Source organism: Candoia aspera, chromosome 3 (assembly GCF_035149785.1).
Source record: "Candoia aspera isolate rCanAsp1 chromosome 3, rCanAsp1.hap2, whole genome shotgun sequence".
NCBI classification, from domain to species: domain Eukaryota; kingdom Metazoa; phylum Chordata; class Lepidosauria; order Squamata; family Boidae; genus Candoia; species Candoia aspera.
Genome location: NC_086155.1, coordinates 83,857,323 through 83,881,020, shown reverse-complemented (window position 1 = coordinate 83,881,020; position 23,698 = coordinate 83,857,323). Strand labels below are relative to the sequence as shown.

At 38.9% G+C, this 23,698-nt stretch overlaps 1 protein-coding gene across 2 annotated transcripts in view; it reads left to right on the top strand.

Moving 5' to 3' along the window:
* The window catches only part of GLMN (glomulin, FKBP associated protein), a 40,780-nt gene that overhangs the window by 12,388 nt on the left and 4,694 nt on the right, over window positions 1–23,698 (top strand). For both annotated transcript variants that reach the window (XM_063298255.1, XM_063298254.1), the window contains 9 exons: window positions 1,752–1,942; window positions 5,665–5,718; window positions 6,614–6,644; window positions 8,678–8,767; window positions 9,650–9,691; window positions 9,782–9,855; window positions 10,127–10,211; window positions 12,002–12,111; window positions 13,535–13,598. In XM_063298255.1, the coding sequence (XP_063154325.1) occupies window positions 1,752–1,942; window positions 5,665–5,718; window positions 6,614–6,644; window positions 8,678–8,767; window positions 9,650–9,691; window positions 9,782–9,855; window positions 10,127–10,211; window positions 12,002–12,111; window positions 13,535–13,598 (741 nt within the window). The remainder of the gene's footprint in view (window positions 1–1,751; window positions 1,943–5,664; window positions 5,719–6,613; window positions 6,645–8,677; window positions 8,768–9,649; window positions 9,692–9,781; window positions 9,856–10,126; window positions 10,212–12,001; window positions 12,112–13,534; window positions 13,599–23,698) is intronic.

Here is a 23,698-nt window from a genome sequence, read left to right as displayed (position 1 = left end):
TCATGAAAATAGTGATGATGATGATGATGATGAAGGAATAGGTAAAACTTTGTAGCACTACTTCCTGGCCTTATTAGCTCGGAGGCATGTAGCCTGAGAATGACAGTGCTGTCTCCTTTTGAAGAGTTGGTACAGAAGTCTTATGATTTAAAAATCAAGTTCCTTTTATCTTTTGGTAGTCAAATGCTCTAAACTTTATATAGATAGGACAAGGCATTTAGCACTGATCTGATCACAAAGTGGATCTCAGACAGTCTTCCATAGAATAGTGTAAGGAGAATGGGCAGAGATCCACAATGGAGGCTGAAATATTTTTAAATGGGACAAAAAATATTTAAATGGAATTTGCACAAAGGCAGTAAACTTTTCTTTCAAAAATCAGAGACAATTTCTGGAAACTGTTAGACACACCATAAAACAAAGTACCCTGTACACAAATCCAGGCCTAAAACATTTACTTTATGTTAGAGGTAGTGTTTCCTTAGTTTGTTTTTCCTGACTAATTTCTGACTCTGTAGATTGCATCCTTCAGCTGAAGTTTCAGAAGCAATTTGCTTTAGCTCTTGTTGATTCCCAAGAGATGCTTAGGTCATAATTCAGTACTCCCCTCACCTTCAGTCCCAGGGAAAGTTAGCTTTAATAGAAGAGAGTATCTGTAGCTCAGGGTTGAACTGTGGAGTCCTTGGTGCTCTCTGAGCCTGGTTGTTTGCTTGCTTGTTTGCAGATGTTTCGTTACCCAACTAGGTGACATCATCAGTGCGAATGAGTGTGGAGTTTGCTTTTGCTCTTGCCACAGTTCTAGGCAGATACTACCCTGTTTGCCAAGAGCCCTCCACTTGAACATTGCCTTTCTCTGGTTCTGGAAACCAGCTCAGCAAAACCAGCTCAGCTTTTTCCAGTCTGCGTTTTGCCGACAATTTCCCCTCTACTCCTTTTTCTCCCAGGCATTCTTCTTAGGTATTCTCTCTCTACTTTGTTTCAACCCAAAGATTTTATCCAGCAAGGGCAGGGTAAAGGAGTATATGTTGGGCATGCCTCAGGCTATGCTTTTGATTTTTTAAATGATTGAGAATCTCTTTCACTTCTTTCCGATGCTTGCCTCCTGCAGGTATGTAAGGTATGACTTACTGCCAGAAAGGGTGGTTCCTTCACCTCTCCCCCTTTGGTGAGGCTAGATTCCAAATGTGTGGATTTTGGATCTCTCTAGCCAAAAAAGGGAAGACCGTAGGTTCCTTTCACCTGTGTCCATGCTTGTATTTGATGCCATTATGAACTCACTCGTCTTCTTGCTCTGGCATCTGGGATATTGGTCTCCATGCAACACATGCTTCCAGGAATGGGAGCTTACCAATCACTACAGCAGTGTTTCTCAACCTTGGCAGCTTGAAGATGTGTGGACTTCAACTCCCAGAATTCCCCAGCCAGCCAATTCTGGGAGTTGAAGTCCACACACCTTCAAGTTGCCGAGGTTGAGAAACACTGCACTACAGTATTATATAAAAACTATAAACATCCTTGAAAGATTATATATATATATATATATGTATGTATGTATGTATGTATGTATATGTATGTATGTATGTATGTAAGACACGTATATTTTTCTCTATATTTTTTTGGGGTGAAATTCATGCATAGACAATATGGGTGCATTTCAATATATTTCAACATTAAGATGTTTAGTCATGAAACAGTGCTACATGTTGGTATCTCTTTATCTGCAGCAGGAGGTATTCTGTTTCTTTTAACAGGGAATTTTATTGGATATTAGAGAATTATTTCCACAAGTGCGTTTTCAGCCTATATGCAAAAATGAACGCTGGGATAATGAAAACTTGTCGGAAATGGACAAGGAACAGTCTAGAGATGCTTTGGCGTGTCTATCTTATATATTGTTTGTTCAGAACTGCTTTGGTATTGACTGCCTTCCAGTAGTTTTCAAGTAAGTACTGCATTGTTCTTATTTTTGTAGGCTTGGAAATTACTGTTTGGCTAAATGGCTGAGGCATAGAGGACTCTATATTCCAGACCCACTCAGCAGGGATGCTTGGCAAACGATAGCTCTTGTTTGGGGGGACAAAATTAAGTATCTAGTGGTGGACAGGCAGACAAGTTCTATTTAAAGAAATAACATTTACACCAAGCCCCATAGAAAATTTGATATATAAATTACTTTAAATGTTTGAAATGATTGCCGTTTTCTTCTAAATAGTTCCTTACTTGCTTGATGCATAACCTTTGAACATTCCTAAGTATAGTAATATTTTCTCTAAAAAAAAACATTAATTAATAAAACATATCGTGATCATCATATAGGGCCTGACTTTTGGTACACCCTGTATATAGGTTTTTGAAAGGTATTAATTTTAGTGGATTTTTAAATCAATAACTGACTATATAAGTAGCATAAGAAATATAATTACGAATGGTTGAGAAAAAAAATCATACATTTAATTTTATTTAAGCTACTGCTAAGTAAATTACATACCTAAAAAGTATGAACCAACCAGGGCAAACTAAAAGAAAGGCGGGGCTGGGGGGAAACAAAAGGTAAAAATGCATAGAGAAATAATAAGGAAGAAAAAAACCACAACATCCAGAAAAAAATCTGCACTTTCTTCTGTAGCAAAGAAATCGCATTACGTTCATACAAATAGCTCTGAAACAATGAATTAAATCTGGACCACCTGGGATCATGTTGTCCAACTTTGCCTTTCAATACAAAGCCACTTCAAAAGCTGATATCCAATTTGGAATATTCAGTTCTACTGGCCAAGAATCAAGATATTTCCCTAGGAATTATCATCACCAGATATTAAATGGACTCAACACAAAGTACGAATCCTAAATTTTTACCTACCTCTCTAGGAAGTTGTTACCAATTGGCATGATATTAGACTTACTGTAAAGTATTGCAATCCCAATGTATTTACCATATAGCTATATAATTTCCACAATTTTAAATAAAAATCACTGATAACCACTGAAAATACAATCAGTGTAGAGCCATGACTTACATTCAGATTCTCGTCTGCACAGTCCCTGAACGTGGCATGACTGTTTTCTGAAAGATTCCAATACTGTACTAAATATTAGTGAAAATTGAGGGCATTCTTGGCATGTGTCCTGTCTCATTTTTATTATCACATTAGGATAATCTCCCTAATAAAAATGAGACAGGGAATAAGTTACTTATTTTTATCCAGAAATAAATTCTAAAGAAAATTCAATTTCTTTATCACTTGTACCAGAAACTTGAATTACACATTTTCAGAAGCCTTTTCTGCATCTAATAATGCCAAAGCTACTGATTTCTTTTTCAGTGTAAAATTATAATAAATCAGTGTGGAATTATAATAAATCTACTAGTAGTCTGATATGCCCTTCCATAAACTCAGATTGTGCTGGATGAATTATTGAAGGTAACGCCTTTGATAAGCTTGCCAAAGTAGCTGTTTCTGGAACATTTGTTCCAGTTAAAAAGGCTTCCATCTGGGAATTTCTGGTATTTTAAAATACCAGATTTATTTATAAAATAAATAAATTTTCAGAATATAGATCCTTATAAAATTCCAAAAATTCATATTAATTGATTCTCTGTATATTTGAAAAAAAAATCCATATCTTTGATTGTTGTTCATCTCAGAGTTGTCTGTCATAATATTACCTCCATTAGTTGAATTTTTTTCTCCTCATGACCAGTGATACTACCTGCACATGATCAGAAAATCTGCTTGATCACTATGAATTATCCCACAAGAATCTCTTATTGTAGTGATCTTACTTTGTTCCAGCTGTTTTAAGTGAGAAGTTAATAATGTAGCAGATTTCTCCCTTCACAATGAATCTGCTGAATCTGCTCTGATAACTATATGGTTTTTAAAGCATATAATTGATCAAGCTCCAATTTAATTGATCTAAAAGCAGGATGTGCTTCCAGAATGTGAATCGTAGCATATATGATTAAATTGTCACGTAGAAGTTCTTTAAATGCATCCCAGACCATCATCATATTAATTCTATGTATATTTGAAAAAAAAATCCATATCTTTGATTGTTGTTCATCTCAGAGTTGTCTGTCATAATATTACCTCCATTAGTTGAATTTTTTCTCCTCATGACCAGTGATGCTACTTGCACATGATCAGAAATTGTAATTGAAACAATACATTTTTCACTAATTGGATTATTTCTTAGTATCTTGATTGATGCTCAGTCTTGAACATGCATTATGCATGTTCTAGACAAAAAAATATAGCCTTACTTGTTTGATTTAACTGTCATTATATATCAGGTAGATTAAATTTTTGGATGTAAGCTTGAAAAATATTCTAGCTCTACAGACTTTTTTTTTCCTTCCTAGAAGTCTTTTCCCACTTCCCGAACAGATCCAAAATTAAATTCCCCAGCAAAGATAATCTGGCCAACTATAATTCAAACAAATTTGCGGAACAGTTGGTGTAAATAACAGGTTTGTCTTAGAGTCTGTGACTGAAGCAACCTTTCAGCTTAAACAAATAAGTAAATATTTAGATGGCTGCAAGAATTTATCCAAGCCATTTGGCAATCAAAAATGGAGATTATTTAGTGACTTTCAGATCCAACATGTCATGTATAACTAGAAAATTAAAAGATGCCTTAATGAAAACCACTATTCCTCTAGCAGATGTAGCAGATGAAGAATTTCCACTTATATAAAACTGATTGATCCACTGTGTGACAAAGTATGTTTCTCATAAGGGACAGAATGAGTTTCTTCCAATAAAACCGAAGCAACTTCAGACTACATGATCTTCAATTTATAAAAAGGCCACCACCACTTAGTTATACCTCTGATTTAACACCCCTCCCCAAAACAATCAACTAAAAATATTTACTGTGAGGAGTGGTGATCAGACTAGATCCTGACTCTTGGTTAAAATACAAATATTCTAACAATTGGAACTTCTTAATCAGTGTCAGCAAATATAATGTAAATACCATATTGTAATATAAGCTCCAAACAGTGTTTCTATTTGTCAGCATTTTTATGTATAGTTATATATTATGGTAGGAACCATAGTCACAACTGAAGAATAACCTGCATACTCTTTTACCAATAAACAAAAGGAAGAAGGAAAGTTTTTGATTTTTTTTTAGTTTCTAGGGTCTCCCAAGCAAAGACATTCCAAGGTTGTAGCCACTTTCCCTCCCTCCCAAGGTATGAATGTAAAAAAGGAAATAAATGAGGGAGGAAGGACTAGCCTTCTCCCCAGCATGGCAAATATGTACATAAATTATACCACCTCCTTCCAATTTATTATTTTTCAGTAGACTGTTGTAATGTTGCCACAATCTGAATAGCCATCTTGTGTTTAAGGTAACTAAGGGCCATATTAAGATCACAGATTATTTTTTGCTCCAGTGTCCAGTATAGTTAATATTTCTGCTTACTAAATCTTTGCTAACAACACACAAAGTTGCCTTCAAAGTAATGGAGAGTGAGAGAGAGAAAGAAACCGTTCGAGCAGACCACCATCTTACTGGGAGTACAACATCTACCATTTTTTGTTGAGGCTGGTTTGCTGAATCTTCCAGCTTGTCATGCTCATTATTTAGATATTGAAAGTGACTGTCTTTATCTGATAAATTATTCTTACATGTATGCATCACTCTCTGTTATAGCCCATCATATATTTTGCAGTGCAATATGGGGCATGTTAGAGTTTTATTGAAAAGGTAAGTAGGCACTGTTTCTCTTCACATGTTTCCAAAGATTTAAAGCACAGTGTTATGAAAAGAAATAAGGCAATTAATAGTAATTTGTTTGGAAATAAGGAAGGCATGTACTTCAGTCTTACTTGGCTAAATTGTGTTTTAGTTCATATTTTTAAGGAACTTAGTATGAAGGCTTGATTTTACCAGAGTTGGTATTAGTTTTAATGTTTAAAGTTGAGTTTGCACTGAACTATAAATGCTTTCTCCATAACACTTGGATTTGAGAACATGTGTATAGTAGTCCATTTCACTAGTTATGAGAGGACTTGACAAAACATGTTGTTGTGTGGATAGCTGGCCTTGAAAAATATGATGTAATAATCCTGTCCTTACCTCTATAAAATACTCTTTAAACCTTTTCTAAGAGTATTTTATAGAGGCAAGGACAGGATTATTACATCATATTTTTCAAGGCCAGCTATCCACACAACATGTTTTGTCAAGTCCTCTCATACTAAGTCTGAAGGTCTTTGCTGGGTCTTTGTTTAGAAGAGGCATCTGACTCATATCTTGAATATTGTCATGAGCACTGATGGTGAGCAGGAGGGGGCCCCTATCCAGGCGGGAAAACTCAGGCATAGTAGCGAGGATTTGAGCAGTCATTCAAAGAGACACAGACCTGCCTTGACTTTTGGGGTTTATCTGTATGGGTTTTCTCATGCTTCTTCAGTTTGTTAGGATTTTCTGTCTAATGTAGCAGTAATAAAACACTAGAGACTTATTCCTCGTCTCAGTGTGGTTCCTGCTTGTTAGGACAAATATATTACATTGGTGACAAGAATCATAATTGTTTCTAGAAAAGACAAAAACTTTAAATAACAGCTAGTTTGTAAACACCATATTATTTGTTTTGCAGGACAGAAGAATCTGTTTTATCCAAAGGACTTGTAAGTATAATATGTATAAATTATTTCTCCTTATGTTCTCAGAAAATACAAGCTCAATCCAACTTTCTTTAAAATCAAATAAGCTTTATAAGCAAGCTTGAACTCTTATGTCTGCTTGCTTGAAAATGAATTAGATTGAACTCTTAGGTTCAATTATTCTGAATTACTCTAATCCCACATATAATTTCATGGATTGTTAATAAAGACTCCTCAACTTGATCTTGACTTCTGGTGCCTATATAGTTTTTGCAGCAACAGCATGGAAGTGATTTGCCACTGCCTTCATCTAGAATGCATTTTCAACTTCCCAGTTTAGCCTGGGAGTTTCTGAAGGTCTCCTATGTAATATTCATTACATCCAGCCTCACTTAACATTTTTTAAGACAGTTCGAGTTAAATTAGGTGCTTAGTTATGTAGTACATGGATTTTGTTTATTGTTACAGCAAAACCTCAGATGCATTCCTGGAAAATAATTTACTGTTAGTGGACACAGTTGGGTAAGGTGCCATATGCCATATCAAACAAAGAAACTGCCTTAGACAAAGCAAGCTCTTTAGTTGGGTTTGCACACAGCATGAAGTTATAGTGTAATTTGTTTAGTTTCAAATGAAGTTGAGTGATTTGAGGTTTTGTGACTTATAAAACAAACCAAGATTAGAACCAACTATGACATGATTGATTTAACACTAAGCTATAAAGCACGGTTTACAGATGGCTAGATTTACATTATGGACTAAATCTTTGTAGACTTCTGAGAGTTGCTTGATTGAAGTAGTTTAAAAATCAGATAAGATAAAGGAGAAGCAGCTGGTTGCCCGAAAGTGTTGCTTTTCCATGGGAGGGGCAGCTGTCTGGAATAGCTTCCCATTGGAGGTTCATTAGCTCTGACATTTACCACCTTCCCAAAGGAGGCTGAAGACGGAACTCTCCCAGCATTTCGAGTTTCACACCTCCTAATTGTTGTTAGTGGGTTTTTCAGCATTTGTCTCTGTATTATGTGTTCTATGTCTTGTCTTTGTGGTAAGCTGCCAAGAGTCTGCTTATATTGTGGCGGGATATAAATGCGATGATGATAAAGATGATGAAATAAATAAGGATTTTAAAACCAAGGGGTGCTGAATAAGGTGCTATGGCCTAGTTCCAGTGTTAGACCAAATCACAATATTCACAAGCGGGGCTAAACTACAAACAAACCAACTACAGTAACACAATACATGAACTCAGCCTTTATTTGCTTGGTCCAGGGAGAGTGAAAAACTCAGGCAGAGGGCTTTTTGTCACATGCTGGCTGAGTGTTTTTATCCAGGATGCCAAATGATATCACTGGAATTACCTATTCAGTTAAGCATTGTGGCTTGTATCCAACTACTATTAGTTTATAATCTCAGATTATAATCAGCCAGGATGAGGATCATGTAAGCCTTCAGATAGGTTTGGCTCCAACTCCCATCAGCGCTCAGTTGGTTGGAGGAGATGAGAGTTGCCCATCCTTATCCAAGGACTGCAGTTTGCAGCTTCCCAACATTAAGTTAAGCTTTGCTGAGAAAGAGATCACAGAATGAGGCTGTGAAGAAGGAAAGGGAAGGCTCTACAGATAGCTATTTCCTGAGTGGTATTGTCTGAATACACCACTTAATTTTTTTCTCAAAAGAATGGCATGTTGCACACTCCGCAACAAAACTCTATAGAGATGTGCTGCTTCACTGCATTAAAGCTCCATGTGTCTTTCAAGTCCAAGGTCCAAACATGCATATCCCATTTGTCACATTAGTGGGTGATTTACTAGTTTGAGAATAAAAGAGATTCCCAATTAAACACAGAATTACATATCTCTTCAACTAGTAGTGGTTACAGTTCTGCTTTCATATATCATCCACAGATGTTCAGTCTATGAATTCTGTTGCAAAGAGTAAGGAATCTGCATTCAGATGCATTTAAAAACAATATACTTTCACTGTTCTGTTCTATATTTGGAGATCGATACACTAGGAGCAATGCCCATAGTTTTTACAATTAATGTATCAACTTGTAGGCTCTTTTGGAGAACTGTCTACTAAGATTGGAAGATAATAGCCTTATTCTTGAGTACTTGGAGTTTGAAGGCTTTCTTACAACACCTCAGGTAATGTTGGGGAAACCATAAACTTTTGATTACGCTAATGCATTGTGTTGATATTTCTCAAGTGCTTTGAGAAGATTGTCAATAGTATTTATTTAGTGCTTTAAGGGGGCTAATTAAACAGACTGATACAAAAAAGTTCAAAATCTCCATTTTGTTAAATAATTATTTAGCACATTTTTAATCTGGTCTTGTTTCTATCATTTTAATGGAGAATCATCTTTACGTCCAGAAGTTTATATAGAGCAAAAATGGAGCTTTGCTTCCAGCCAGTAATTCTGTACTGTACTATATGGTTTCTAGTTAGTTTCAGTTAACTAGCTGTGCTTCTCCCAAAGAAGAGGTAAAAGTGGTGAAAGACTGTAAGTAGGCCCAATTTTTTATTTCAATATAATACAGAGAACATCGAATAGAATCAAATATTTGGCGTCCACTTTTGGGACATCAGTCCCCATTTTTAAGTACCAACACCAGCTGACATTTGTATTGGATTTTAAAAGATGGAAGTAGGGTGAAAGGCAAAATTGATAGTACTGTGATATCAGAAGCAAGTGTTTTTGCATACTGTGCTTTACTAGAGTGCATTTTCTTCTAGATGTCTACTATAATTTTACAGCTATAGTATAATACAATACAATACTGGGCTTGATGTTTCTAGCACTCACTCCTTAATCCACTTCTTTCTGCCTTTGTTGTAGATCACTTTCTGTCTTTCCCTCTCCAATATGTTTATGCACTAGTGTGGCTTAAGGAAGGAGTCCTTTGTTTTTGTGAGTTAAAATGGTTCCCATTATTCATAAAAATTAAATTGCCCTATTTGTTTGTAAGTACGGTCTAACATACGCTATACTGCTGAAATACATTTTGTTTTGTTTTTAATGGCAGGATTTGGTCAAGGTTATGACCCAATGCCCTTTTGAATCTCTGGTATGTAATAAAGTTTTCTATGAGTCTTAAAACTGTTGGGTTTTAAATATACTTAAATCTCATACATTCCATGTTTTTGTTTCTATGTAGAGAAAGAAGAGCTTAAAGATTTTGCAGATGTATATAGATAAGTTTGATGAAGAGGGAAAATTCATATTATTTAGGTATGTCCCATATTATTTAATTATCAAGTACTTTAACAATAAATTTAGTTAATTTAACTATAATACTACAGTCTTTTATACATTCAAAATATAATTTTTAAGTAAAAATTATACTCGATTTAGATTTTCCACATACTTTAGTCTGCAAATCCCATCACTCTCAATTAGCATGGCCAATTGTCGGACATAAGGAGAGATACATTTAGAGGCCAGAAAGATGGGGAAAGGTGAGTTGGAGCATAATCGTTCTTTTTTGGTCTTCTGGTTGTAGATGTTTGTTGAAGACGAGCAACCATTCTGGTGTGGAAGGACATATTATTCAGAATATTAAAAATCAGATTGATTTATCCTTAAAGGTGAGGAAAACTAATGAAGATAAACTGAGTGAAGAAGGTACTCCTGTAGGTTTAAATGAGGGTTGAAATGTAAATAGCACAATGTTGTGGATGCAGACTGAGGGAGAACACATCAATTCTCACTAGAGGCACAAATTACCAGGCTCAAATTATAATAAACTTAATGATACATTATATCATAATGGGTTGATTTGTTCTATGATCCATTTGTTTGTTTCCTTCCTGGTTAACATTCACTTCAGTAAAGTAATCATTACCGATAATAATACTACAAAAACTAATAGTAAAAAAACCTATTCTTTTAAATTGCTAAAATACATATATTTTCAGTGAGTCCAAGTAAATAAAAAAAGGGATGGTGGAGGGGCAGAATAAAGAAATAAATGGTTACAAATAAACATTTGTAAAAGGGACTACAATTTATTATCCTTTCCTGTTAATGACGGTTAACTACACAGAACAAATTAATGCTTAATTAGAAGCTGATGATAGAAGCTGATGATAAACAGCCTGGCAACCCCACATTGATAGTAGGTGCTATATTAAAACATGGAAAATTTTGAATACTTAACTGAGATTTCAGCAGGGACTTAAGGTGGTAAGAGAATTTTCAGCTTCTGCAGGATTGTGAAAAGATCTTTGGACTTCAAAGATTTGAGAACAGAAGTAGCTGGATACCTAATACATAAAAATTTCTCTGAAAAGTATCGTTTATCATTACAACAAATGTGTTTCTATGTTACTGAATTGCCTTAACATAATCTGGGCAGAACATAATACAGGATTTATTCTGCCCTCATTCAAATAAATGGCTGAGGCTTATCAACAGAACAAAAAGGAAAAGCTGGAATGCAATGGGTTCTCTAGCAGATAACATTCCAGCAGAGTTAATACTTCCATGTATTAGTGCTTCTATAAAAAGAACAGGCTGATTTTTTCTCTCTTGCTCTGAAATTCTTACCATGCTTAAATCATACTGAAAAGATTGATATTCTGATATTAAATTAGTTACAGAAGTAGCCATAAAACTTCACCAGCCTTCCAGCTGAGATATCCTGTTCAGTTGTTCGATCTTGTAGTTACAGAGTGAAATTAGTTTTGATATCTTATATACCTCCCCTCCCCTCTTGCAGTTTCTATAAGGACGGGCATCGTGTCTTAGTCTCTGCAAATGTGGCCTCAAGGGTAAAAAAGAGTGGCAGGCCATTTTGAGGTACCAATGAAGCTATGAACATATGTGATAGCAAAACAAAAGTAATTGCCTGTATCTGGTTTAGTGGTTATCCGGATAATAAAACCGCATGGCGTGCCAGAGTATGCCAGTGCCCCTCTGACTATCATGCTGTCTTGGTTGACACTCATTTCTATTTTCAACACTTTTTGTGACTAGATTTAAAAGAGACGTTTCTGAATATATAGTTTTTAAAAATCTTGAAAAATGTGGGCTGATCCATGTAGCTTAAATACGTTTGTAAGATTTTATGCAATGCATTCCAAATGTGATTTTTGGCTTTTATGGTTGTGAAGCTAACCAGGGATAAGGCCTATTGAGTTAGATCTATTTAGATTATAATCTGAAGAAAATTTCTCATGTGTAGTGCTTTCAGAATGCAATAGAAATTAAGAGAAAGAAGTAATTAGTATGAAGTGGGGGAGGGTTTAACACAATTATAGGTAGTTGGAATGAAAATTCAGTAAATTTGTTTTCTGAAACCTTTTAGCTATAATAGTAATACAGACACTGTATGGAGCACGTATTACTGTTTCTTGTGTTATGTTTCTTTTTTCAGAGGGCAGAAGGCAGCAAGTTTTTTACTGGACTCCAGTTGGTCTCTCTGTTGGACATGGTGCTCTTACTTCCTGAAGGTGCTGAAACTGATCTTCTCCAGCACTCAGACAGGTGAGATGTGATAAAGGTCACTGCGCAAGTATCTCCCTGTAATGGGATGTGAGAATAACCTTGAGGAACAGGAAGAAGAGTCACAGCCAAGGCAACTGTCAGATAAGAGAAATCTGAGTCTTAAGCAGGAATGGGATCTGAGAAAACATCTCAGAAGTATGTTGCTTATTGGAGGTTCCTGTTAGGCTTATAAGCAAATTATGAGCTCCAGGTACTAAAAGGCACTATAAAGTCAAAAAGATAAAATCTTCTGTTTGTGGAATAATTGATTCACTAATCCAAATATGTCATTTTGCTTTTGCCATTCACTTAGTCTGAACATTTATTGAGATGCTAACTATGAAACTGTTCAAATGCATTGCAGATGTCAAATTTATATCAATAATATATTGCAACAAGCACGGAGAATATGTTATACGTAGGAAGTCAATATATGCTCAACATTTGCCAGTACTTCTATTAATGGTGAAAAATCCAGGCAGGTTACATGGCTACTAGATAAGCTCAAGAAACTTTTCCAGTAGAATAGGAAAGATCAAAGTACTGTTACTGGTCAGTAGTAATTAATAAAGGGAACTGTATTCCTGCAACATCTGGAGGAATATGTATTGCCACTCATGCAGTAGAAATATTAAGCCTTTGTAATAAAGAATTTTCTCCATGTCTGATGAAGAATATATAGAATTGGGAATAGTTGTCACAAATCTGACTATTGAAGGTGAATACCTCTTTTCTGGTGGAAAGGTTTCTGAGATGTTCTTCCAAACTTCAGGAGCTAGTAGTACTAGGGAAAACAATGGCAGGTATTTTTCTTTAATCTCTTTTTATCTGAAGAAAATGAGACAAGAACTGCTGCTTCCTTGAGTTCTTTTTACTTGATAGATTACCACTGAAATGGGTAACAAAAGATAAATGAGACTTGGCTTTAAGCTGAATTGATATTTGTGAATGGCTTAAATTTCAAGGAATATAGCTTACCCGAATTAAGAAACATGGCTGGCATGCAAATGGATGAAACACCAGATCCTCATGCAAAAACAAGTGTGTGTTTGTGGGGTGTAGGGCCAAGGGATATACGTGAGATTGAAAGGAAGATTTTCTTTTATCATTTTTTAGTGAATCTTTTTGGGTGAGAGAGAGAAAATGGGAAATAGCTTGGAGTACAACTAGGAAAAACACGTTCCATTGCTTTCATATCTTTCTTACTTACAGTAATACTAAAAATATCAGCCTAACCAGTAAGGCAAAACCAGTGGATTTTCAGGGAACAACTGTAGGAGCTAAGCAGAAATCAAATCCATTGTTGGCTATTGAAAAGTTTTTATAGCATTTGTCTTCCATTCTAACTTGCTTGATATGAATATATCAATGCTTGATGAACAGCATTTTATACAGCTGATTATTTAACATTTCTAATTTGCAGGATAATGGCCTCACTGAATTTGCTGAGATATTTAGTCATTAAGGATAATGAAAATGACAATAAGGTAAGTTTAAAAAAAACTTTTTTCTGTAATGTTTGTATGAAAAAAGGTAATATGAGAGAGAAGGATAGATTGGTGTCACTGTGCCTTTAAAAATGGCACAGTTGGAATATATTGAAATATTGGATTATTCTTAAATGGGAAGAGACTCTTTCTTTCATTTGCATGTTTTAGAAATCCAGATCAGAATATACACATTTGCAGTGTTTTGAATAGCCACATATAACAATCCTTTTGAGTGATCCAATTAGCTTACAAAAGTAACACTAAGATCTTTCTAGAATTTGTACCTCATATAGCAATGTGTGTGTCTGCCTTTAAAAAAAAATTCATTATGCAGCTTGACGGGAATGTTATATATTTTTCCAGGGTATGTAGGGGCAAAAATACAGTAATGGCAGCAGTTTATTCATGGAACCTTGTTTTGAATTAGTAATTTTTAGTCCCATGGAAAATGATAAAGAACTTTGATTTTCTAACTCCTCTTGCAGCTCCATTCTCTAAACAAGATCAGCTTGAACTGAATTTTGGTTTATTAGTTTGTTGTTTATTCGTTTAGTCGCTTCCGACTCTTCGTGACTTCATGGACCAGCCCACGCCAGAGCTTCCTGTCGGTCGTCAACACCCCCAGCTCCCCCAGGGACGAGTCCGTCACCTCTAGAATATCATCCATCCATCTTGCCCTTGGTCGGCCCCTCTTCCTTTTGCCTTCCACTCTCCCTAGCATCAGCATCTTCTCCAGGCTGTCCTGTCTTCTCATGATGTGGCCAAAGTATTTCAATTTTGCCTTTAATATCATTCCCTCAAGTGAGCAGTCTGGCTTTATTTCCTGGAGGATGGACTGGTTGGATCTTTTTGCAGTCCAAGGCACTCTCAGAATTTTCCTCCAACACCACAGTTCAAAAGCATCGATCTTCCTTCGCTCAGCCTTCCTTATGGTCCAGCTCTCGCAGCCATATGTTACTACAGGGAACACCATTGCTTTAACTATGCGGGCCTTTGTTGTCAGTGTGATGTCTCTGCTCTTAACTATTTTATCGAGATTTGTCATTGCTCTTCTTCCAAGGATTAAGCGTCTTCTGATTTCCTGACTGCAGTCAGCATCTGCAGTAATCTTTGCACCTAGGAATACAAAGTCTTTCACTGCTTCTACGTTTTCTCCCTCTATTTGCCAGTTATCAATCAAGCTGGTTGCCATAATCTTGGTTTTTTTGAGGTTTAGCTGCAAACCAGCTTTTGCACTTTCTTCTTTCACCTTCATCATAAGGCTCCTCAGTTCCTCTTCACTTTCAGCCATCAAAGTGGTATCATCTGCATATCTGAGATTGTTAATGTTTCTTCCAGGGATTTTAACTCCAGCCTTGGATTCCTCAAGGCCAGCTTGTCGCATGATGTGTTCTGCATACAAGTTGAATAGGTAGGGTGAGAGTATACAGCCCTGCCGTACTCCTTTCCCAATGTTAAACCAGTCTGTTGTTCCGTGGTCTGTTCTTACTGTTGCTACTTGGTCGTTATACAGATTCTTCAGGAGGCAGACAAGATGACTTGGTATCCCCATACCACTAAGAACTTGCCACAATTTGTCATGGTCCACACAGTCAAAGGCTTTAGAATAGTCAATAAAACAGAAATAGATGTTTTTCTGAAACTCCCTGGCTTTTTCCATTATCCAGCGGATATTGGCAATTTGGTCTCTAGTTCCTCTGCCTTTTCTAAACCCAGCTTGTACGTCTGGCAATTCTCGCTCCATGAACTGCTGAAGTCTACCTTGCAGGATCTTGAGCATTACCTTACTGGCATGTGAAATGAGTGCCACTGTTCGATAGTTTGAACATTCTTTAGTGTTTCCCTTTTTTGGTATGGGGATATAAGTTGATTTTTTCCAGTCTGATGGCCATTCTTGTGTTTTCCAAATTTGCTGGCATATAGCATGCATTACCTTGACAGCATCATCTTGCAAGATTTTGAACAGTTCAGCTGGGATGCCGTCGTCTCCTGTTGCCTTGTTATTAGCAATGCTTCTTAAGGCCCACTCAACCTCACTCTTCAGGATGTCTGGCTCTAGCTCACCGACCACACTGTCAAAGCTATCCCCGATATTGTTATCCTTCCTATACAGGTTTTCTGTATATTCTTGCCACCTTTTCTTGATCTCTTCTTCTTCTGTTAGGTCCTTGCCATCTTTGTTTTTGATCATACCCATTTTTGCCTGGAATTTACCTCCAATGTTTCTAATTTTCTGGAAGAGGTCTCTTGTCCTTCCTATTCTATTGTCTTCTTCCACTTCCGCGCATTGCTTGTTTAAAAATAATTCCTTATCTCTTCTGGCTAACCTCTGGAATTTTGCATTTAATTGGGCATATCTCCCCCTATCACTGTTGCCTTTTGCTTTCCTTCTTTCTTGGGCTACTTCTAGTGTCTCAGCAGACAGCCATTTTCCCTTCTTGGTTTTCTCTTTCTTTGGGATGTATTTTGTTGCCGCCTCCTGAACAATGCTGCCAACTTCTGTCCAGAGTTCTTCTGGGACCCTATCTACTAAGTCCAGTCCCTTAAATCTATTCTTCACCTCCACTGCATATTCCTTAGGAATATTAGTGAGCTCATATCTAGCTGATCTGTGGGTCTTCCCTAATCTCTTTAGTCTGATCCTAAATTGTGCAAGAAGAAGTTCGTGATCTGAACTACAGTCAGCTCCAGGCCTTGTTTTTACCGACTGTACAGATGTCCGCCACCTTTGGCTGCAAAGGATGTAATCAATCTGATTTCGGTGTTGTCCATCTGGTGAAGTCCATGTATAAAGCCGTCTCTTAGGTTGTTGGAAGAGAGTGTTTGTTATGCAGAGTGAATTGTCTTGGCAAAATTCTATCAGCCTGTGTCCTGCTTCGTTTTGTTCTCCCAGGTCATACTTACCTGTAATTCGAGGTTTCATTTGACTGCCCACCTTAGCATTCCAGTCTCCCGTGATGAAAATAACATCTCTTTTAGGCGTGTTGTCCAGTAGGTGCTGCAGATCCTCATAGAACTGCTCTACTTCAGCTTCTTCAGCATTTGTGGTTGGGGCGTATATTTGGATCACTGTGATGTTAGATGGCTTGCCCTGAATTCGAATTGAGATCATTCTATCATTTTTTGGGTTGTATCCAAGCACTGCTTTAGCCACTTTACTATTAATTATGAAGGCTACTCCATTTCTTCTGTGGTCCTCTTGTCCGCAGTAGTAGATCTGGTGGTCATTTGATGTGAAGTGGCCCATTCCAGTCCATTTCAGTTCACTGACGCCCAGAATGTCTATCTTTAATCTTGACATCTCACCAATAACCACATCCAATTTGCCCTGGCTCATAGATCTTACATTCCAGGTTCCGATGGTGTGTTGATCCTTAGAACATCGGATTCGCCGTTCACCACCAGCACCGTCGGCCGCTAGCCGTCCTTTCGGCTTTGAGCTAGCTGCGTCATCACGTCTGGGGCTAGTTGAGCTCATCCTCTGTTCCTCCCCAGTAGCATTTTGACCATCTTCCGACCTGGGGGTCTCACCTTCCGATGGTATACCGACATATCTCTGGTTGTACTGATCCATTTAGTTTTCACGGCAAGAATACTGAGGTGGGTTGCCATTACCTTCCCCAGGGATCGCATTTAGTCTGACCTCTCTGTCATGACCTTCCTGTCTTGGGTGGCCCTTCACGGTTTAGCTCATGGCATCATTGAGGTGCTCAAGCTCCAGCACCACGACAAGGTAACGATCCTTTGCTGAAGGGTTTATTAGTAGGATTTATTTATTTAATTTTTATCCTGCCTTTATTATTTTTGTAAATAACTCAAGGCAGAGAACATACCTAACACTCCTTCCTCCTCCTATTTTCCCTACAACAGCAACTGTGAGGTGAGTTGGGCTGAGAGAGAGAGGGACTGGCCCAAGGTCACCCAGCCAGTTTGAGAGAGCCAGTTTGGTGTAGTGGTGAAGGCACCAGGCTAGAAATCAAGAGATGGTGAGTTCTAGTCCCGCCTTAGGCATGAAGCCAACTGGATGACCTTCAGCCAGTCACACCCTCTCAGCCCCAGGAAGGAGGCAAAACCACTTCCAAAGTCTTGCCAAGAAAACTGCAGGGACTGTCTAGCCAGTCTCCAGGAGTCAACACTGACTCAAAGGCACACACACACAGATTTGCTAAAGGAATAGCATGATGGTCCTTTTGGTCTGCATATATAAAATGTCTGTGTTTAATCAGTCTATGATGAATAATTTCTGATACAGAAATTGAAATGCCATCACCATAGGAGTTCCTTTTTTTCTCCTACCCTCTCGCTCTAATCCTCCAAGACTAAGCCTATTTGAGAATCTCTGAGAATCTTTATAACAGTGCTTAGCATATCTTCTCTTAGATGTAGAATCAAGGCATGCCTCAAGACTTTAAGAAGGGTAAATTTAGCATTTTTAGCAAAGAAAATCACCCTGGGAAAGAAAAAGAGGGAGAGCAAAAAAGCCAGGTCACAGCAGTCTAATTGTTGCTAGTAAATATGCTTTGCCAAACTGTCCTCCAGAGCTAAATCTGTTCTGCTGGAGGGTAGATAGCTATCAGGAGCCTTTTTCTGAGTTCAAGTCTGCTCCAGCAGATATTTTATGCCTCTCAAGCAGCAAGCAGGATATTGCCTCCATTTCTGAATTATTTGCTGCTCTTCTGTACATTCATCTCCTTTTTGCAAGCTTTGCTCCCTGACCTGATTTTCAAATGTGCTGCTTTCTGTAAATAGACAGTCAACATAAGCCAATCATGCAAGCTAGCTGACATCCCTATTCTATTAAAAACAAATTATTAGCCCTGAAGTAATATTTACTACTGAAGCGTACAACCTTGCATTTTGATTCTAGACATATTTTCTTAGAAATAAAAGCTGGCTTTAGCTAGATGTTTCCAAGTTAATACTTCAGTGGTTAGGCACGTTTCAGATTCAGCTGAAAACTCTGGGATTCAAATCCATATGGTTTATGCATATTTATGCAAAAGGTTTGTGCATATTTATGCCCAGAGTCCCTCTTCTGGGGGAGATGGGCGGTGGCTAAATATGAGTAATAAATAAATAAATATGGTTAGGTTTCATTTCAGTAGCACATACTGTACAGCGTGGATCTACTAGAAATTTAATCCCATTTCCCAGCTGTTTTGAAAACTGGGATGGCCTTCTGGCTTGGTGCCCTTTAAATAACATTTGAGGCCATATATTTAGGCTCCCCACGTGGGTGGAATGCTTTGGAAAGTCATGTAAAGATATCAGGCCCCAAACACATCTGTGGTACTGCTGCATTCTGCTGGTATGTTCAGCGTATTGGGGTATCATTGCAGTTTTTAATTCACGGTGGTAATTTGGATCAGCTCCATGGGTAGGAGTTGAAGTGCATCTCATTTTTCTGATATTTCGTAATTGGAATTCAGTCTGGCTTCAATCTATGCAAGATACTGTTAAGAGTAAGGTTGCAGTATTCAGATGCATGGCTACTCTGCATGAAGAAGGATGTAAGCAATGCATCATTCAGGGGCATAGTTAGTTTGGAAATAGGTCCCTGCTCCCTGCCCCAAAAAGCACACAGAACAGACTGAGACCAAGAACATGCAAATAAAATGCAGTAAAAAGTTCAACACAAAGTTGAACAAACCAGAAAAATTGGTTTTTGCATTATAAACGCAGGCTGTACAGAGCATGCACAGAGTGCAGTAGTAATAAATTATTTTTATATACATTTATAAATTTAAATTTATATATAACTTATTTTTATATACATTCTCATATAGGCAGGAAGACAGGGAATGGCATGTAGAAATCAGTTGCTCCTCCTCTCTCTCATTCTACCTGGCTGTATAGTCTGCTGGCCAGAGAATCTGTGCTGCGTGTGTCTGTGTCGCTTCAGAGCTAGGGCCCCCTGTACGACCCAACTGAATCAGTGACCAGGGCCCAGAAACACTGTTCTTGGCCAGGGGCAGGCGGGGGCCATGAAAAGAGGTACTCAGCATGCTAGGCAGGATACTTGTTCCAGTGTTGGAAAGTAGCAGAGCCATTCTGTTTAAATGTACACACTAGCTTTGCTGGTGGCTATATAATAACAGAAGCTTTTAAAAATCTCATTACTGTCCTTTGGAAATGGACCAGGTGGCTCGCATGTCCACTTAAAATAATGAAACATTTTTATGAGCACTCGAGAATTCACTAAAGTGAATTCAGTTTACAGGAAATTCCTGAGAGGCCATGTTAGTACAGGAACTGCTCTCGGTTGCTCTTCTGGCCCCTTTACTGACTGAGGCAGGCAAGAGTTGGTACACTTAGGGATTCCCTGTGGTGAATCTCTGGAGGGGTTCCTTTGGTCTGTAGGACAATCTTGAAAGGCCAGGATAACAAAGGGTTTTATTTTGTTCCCAGTTCACCATGATTACTATCTTTTCTTTTTGGACCTTCTTCATTCTCCTCACTGTGGTTTTGAAAAATGAAGTAACCTTTAGGAGTTTTGCTGCTTCCTTTGTATGATTGTAAAATGTTGGCTTCTTCTCACCAATGGTGTCAACATTTTACGCTTGGCTTGGCTCGCCCTCCTCAGTTCTGACTTTTTATTTATGTATTGATCTCCTCAGAGCTGGGTGGGAGTAGGGGAGGTATTCAAACCTCAAAACCTTGAAGGAGGTTCAAATCCTGTTCTACACCAGGATTGAATTAATCATGGATGAATTAGCATGTTCTGCAGTCCCTGCCAACTATGGCTTATAGGTAGACCTCATGTATTGACTGCCTTGTTTAATGACCATTCAAAATTACGATTGTGTAAAAAAAAAAAGCTTTGTGACCAATCCTTGCATATACGGCTATTGCAGCATCCCATGGTCACGTGATCACCATTCAGGTGTTTTGCAACTAGCACACATTTATGACCGTCACAGCGTCCCATGGTCATGTGATCACCATTTGTGTGCTTCGCAACTGGCTTATGATAAGCAGAGTTAATGGAGAATGTGGAAATAAAATCATAAATTGTGGTTATATGATGTTTTGCTTAATGACCAAAGCAGAAGTGAGGTCATAAGTCCATCACAGTCACATGATTTTCTGCTTTGTGACTGCGACATTTAGCGATGGAGTTGCCAGTCCCAATTGTGGTTGCTAAGTGAGGACTACCTGTATTCAGTTTATTTAACCATGCCATAGTGTGACATGGAAACCCAGCCATTATTTTTAGTGTACATTCTTGTGACATCTATTAGATGCAACTAAAATAACCAAAGAACTATATGAAGCTTTTGAGAGAGAGGGATACTTCCCTCAACCTAAGAAAAAGCCATTTCCTGCTGAAAGAAAGCCAGGCCTCACCCCCATTCCAATGGGACTGTGTCTGGGCAGGTCTGCTGGTTCCAGCTGCCTATCCAGCCTGTGTTTAGCAGCGATATGTCCCTCTCTTTCCCTCCAGCTGCCATAACTGGAGCCTTGAGTCAAGGCCCTCCATACTGCTGCTCACAATATGCCTCCATTGCTCTCCTGTGCTGTCCCCACATACCCAGAGAAGCTCTCTGCCTATGGCCAGAGATGAATACAGGGTCCCTATAGGAGTCATGCCACCCCAGCCCCATGAGCAGTCAGGAATAGACCCAGGATGATGCAGAATTACACACCCAAATGCCAATGGGTGGTGGTGGTGGTCCCATCTGATGCACAGCCCCTAGCAAAATGCTAGGCTTGCTTAATGATAGTTTTACCACTGATACTGTACTTAATCTAGGAATAAATAATTTTCTATAGTGAGAGTTTCTGGAGATTCCTAAATCCTCAGAGCAGAGTGATCCAGAAGGAATGGAGTGATGGGGACATTAGTGTTTTTTTTTTAAAGGTAGAATTAAGTTAATTCAGTTTTTTTTTCTTTTTCCTAGAAGTCAAGGAAAATAATGTTTTTCAGATTTCACTTCTGACTAGTTTTCACATATTTACCAAATAAAGCATATTGTAGTAGATAAACCCTGTTGGTAATGTTTGTGTTTTGTATTTCCATGGAAGTTACTACAGTATTTTTATTTGACATGGGGAGTCTTTCAATGCACAACAGACACAGCTGCATTAGCAAGTCCATCTTGCAATATCAGTTTTTCATAATGGTGCTTATTCAGCTTCACATTCAGTGGTTGTAACAGCTTTTCATAATGACTGATAGTTTTTTGCAAGCTTCTGTCCCTATGCAGCTGCTATGCTATGATGGGCAAATGGCTTGTGATAATCAAGGGAACAATTTATATTTAAATTTTGAAACCAACTTTGCATCAGATTTCTTTTTCTTAATCTACTCTAAGTATGTACTGTTCATTAATCATGGAAAAGCAATTGTAAATTTAGGTCTTTGGCAGGTTCAGTCCTAGGAGAGGTACTTATTCCAAAACCATCAACCAATTCTATGTCAGCTTGGGGCTGAACATCTCATTAACCAGAAAATGGCAGGTTAATAATATACAGAACAAAAAAGGGAATTTGTCACTGAAATACTACAGGTAGCCTTCGACTTAGAACCACAATTGGTACCGAAATTTCCATCGCTAAGTGATGCAGTCGTTAGGCAAAATATCACATGACCGCACCACTTAGATGGAAGCTCTAGTATCCTAGTTGCAGTCGTTAGGGCAAGACAGCACCATCGTTAGGTCAGGACCTCATGTTTCTCCTGCCCTGCTGTGCTCACCTTCGCTTCAAGTCCCCCAACCTGCCTACCTTCCCCCCCATCTCTGCTCTTTTGGCTGCTTTGCACTCTGCCGCCTACCCCTGCTGCCCACAGCTGACCTTTGTTATCTTCCTCCTGCTACTGGCCTGGGATCTGGGCGCTGGGTGAGGGTGCAGCCCTGGGATGTGCACAGTGAGTGCAGCAGTTCTGCCCAAGGGAGCTTGCCAGGCCTGGCTGGAGAAGAGGCTGCAGGATGGTGAGGCCCAGCACTCTCTGTCTCCAGGTGAGGCAGGAGAGCTGGTGGCAGCTCCCCAGGTGAAGATGGAGGCTGTGTGGGAGGTGCTGTTTGGGGTGGTGGCAGAGCTGGAGGGAGTAGAGAGATGAGGGCTTCCTGGAGGCACAGCATGCACTCTGCAGCTTATGTTGGAAGCACTCCTGGAAAACTGGCCTGTGGGCTTTAGTGAGGGGTGGAGGCCAGCCCAGCACTGGCAGAGCCTACCTGCAGGCCCTCTGCTCACTCTCAGCCCAGCCTTCCTCCTGCAAAGCCTCACAAAGGGCCAGCAGCTTCCAAATGCACTGAAGCCCAAGATCAGTTCTCCAAGGGGCCTTCCAGCACGCACAGACTTCAGAAGCTTTCCGAAGGCTTTTGAAGCATTGCAAGAATGGGCAGCACTATTTGGAGCATGGCAGGCAGGCCGTTCTCACAGTGCTTTGGAAGACCTGAGAAGCTTTCTGAAGGCTTTCCGAAGCATCGTGAGAACAGGGCGTGCTATTTGGAGAACGCTTGGGAAGAAGGCTGGCGTGGCCAGCAGCTGCCTTGCATGAGCCAGCTGGGCATGGCAGGGCCTGTGGAGTGCAGGGTGGAGGTACGGCTAGGGCTTTTCACTGTGGCACTGGGGTGGCTGACCGTGGTGTGGGGCTTGAGGCAGCACTCCTCAGCAGTGGTGCCAGCTGCATTGGGACTGACATAGAGGCCTGGGGGTGGGGGCAGCCAGCTGAGGCTGCTGAAGGCCCTGTGCAGGGCAGTGAAAAGGGCAGAGATGGGGGGAGATAGGCAGGTGTGGGGAGTTGAAGAGCCCCTGTGGTCATAAGTGCGGGCAGGCTGCCAAGCACCTGAATTTTGATCATGTTACCATGGGGGAGTGTTACATTGCTGTAACTTCAAGGACTGATCATAAGTCACTTTTTTCAGCACCATTGTAACTTTGTATGGTCACTGAATGAACGGTCAAAAGTCAAGGACTATGTATGCATTTTGCTGCACTATACATTTTTCTTCCTAATGCTACAAATAGAACATGTATAATAAGACATACTTGGAGTTTGCTTTGAAATACAACATTTATAAAGGTTCTTGCTGACGCTTGACATGATTTCAGGAATGGAAAATCACAGCTAATGTGATTTTAGGGAGCAGCTG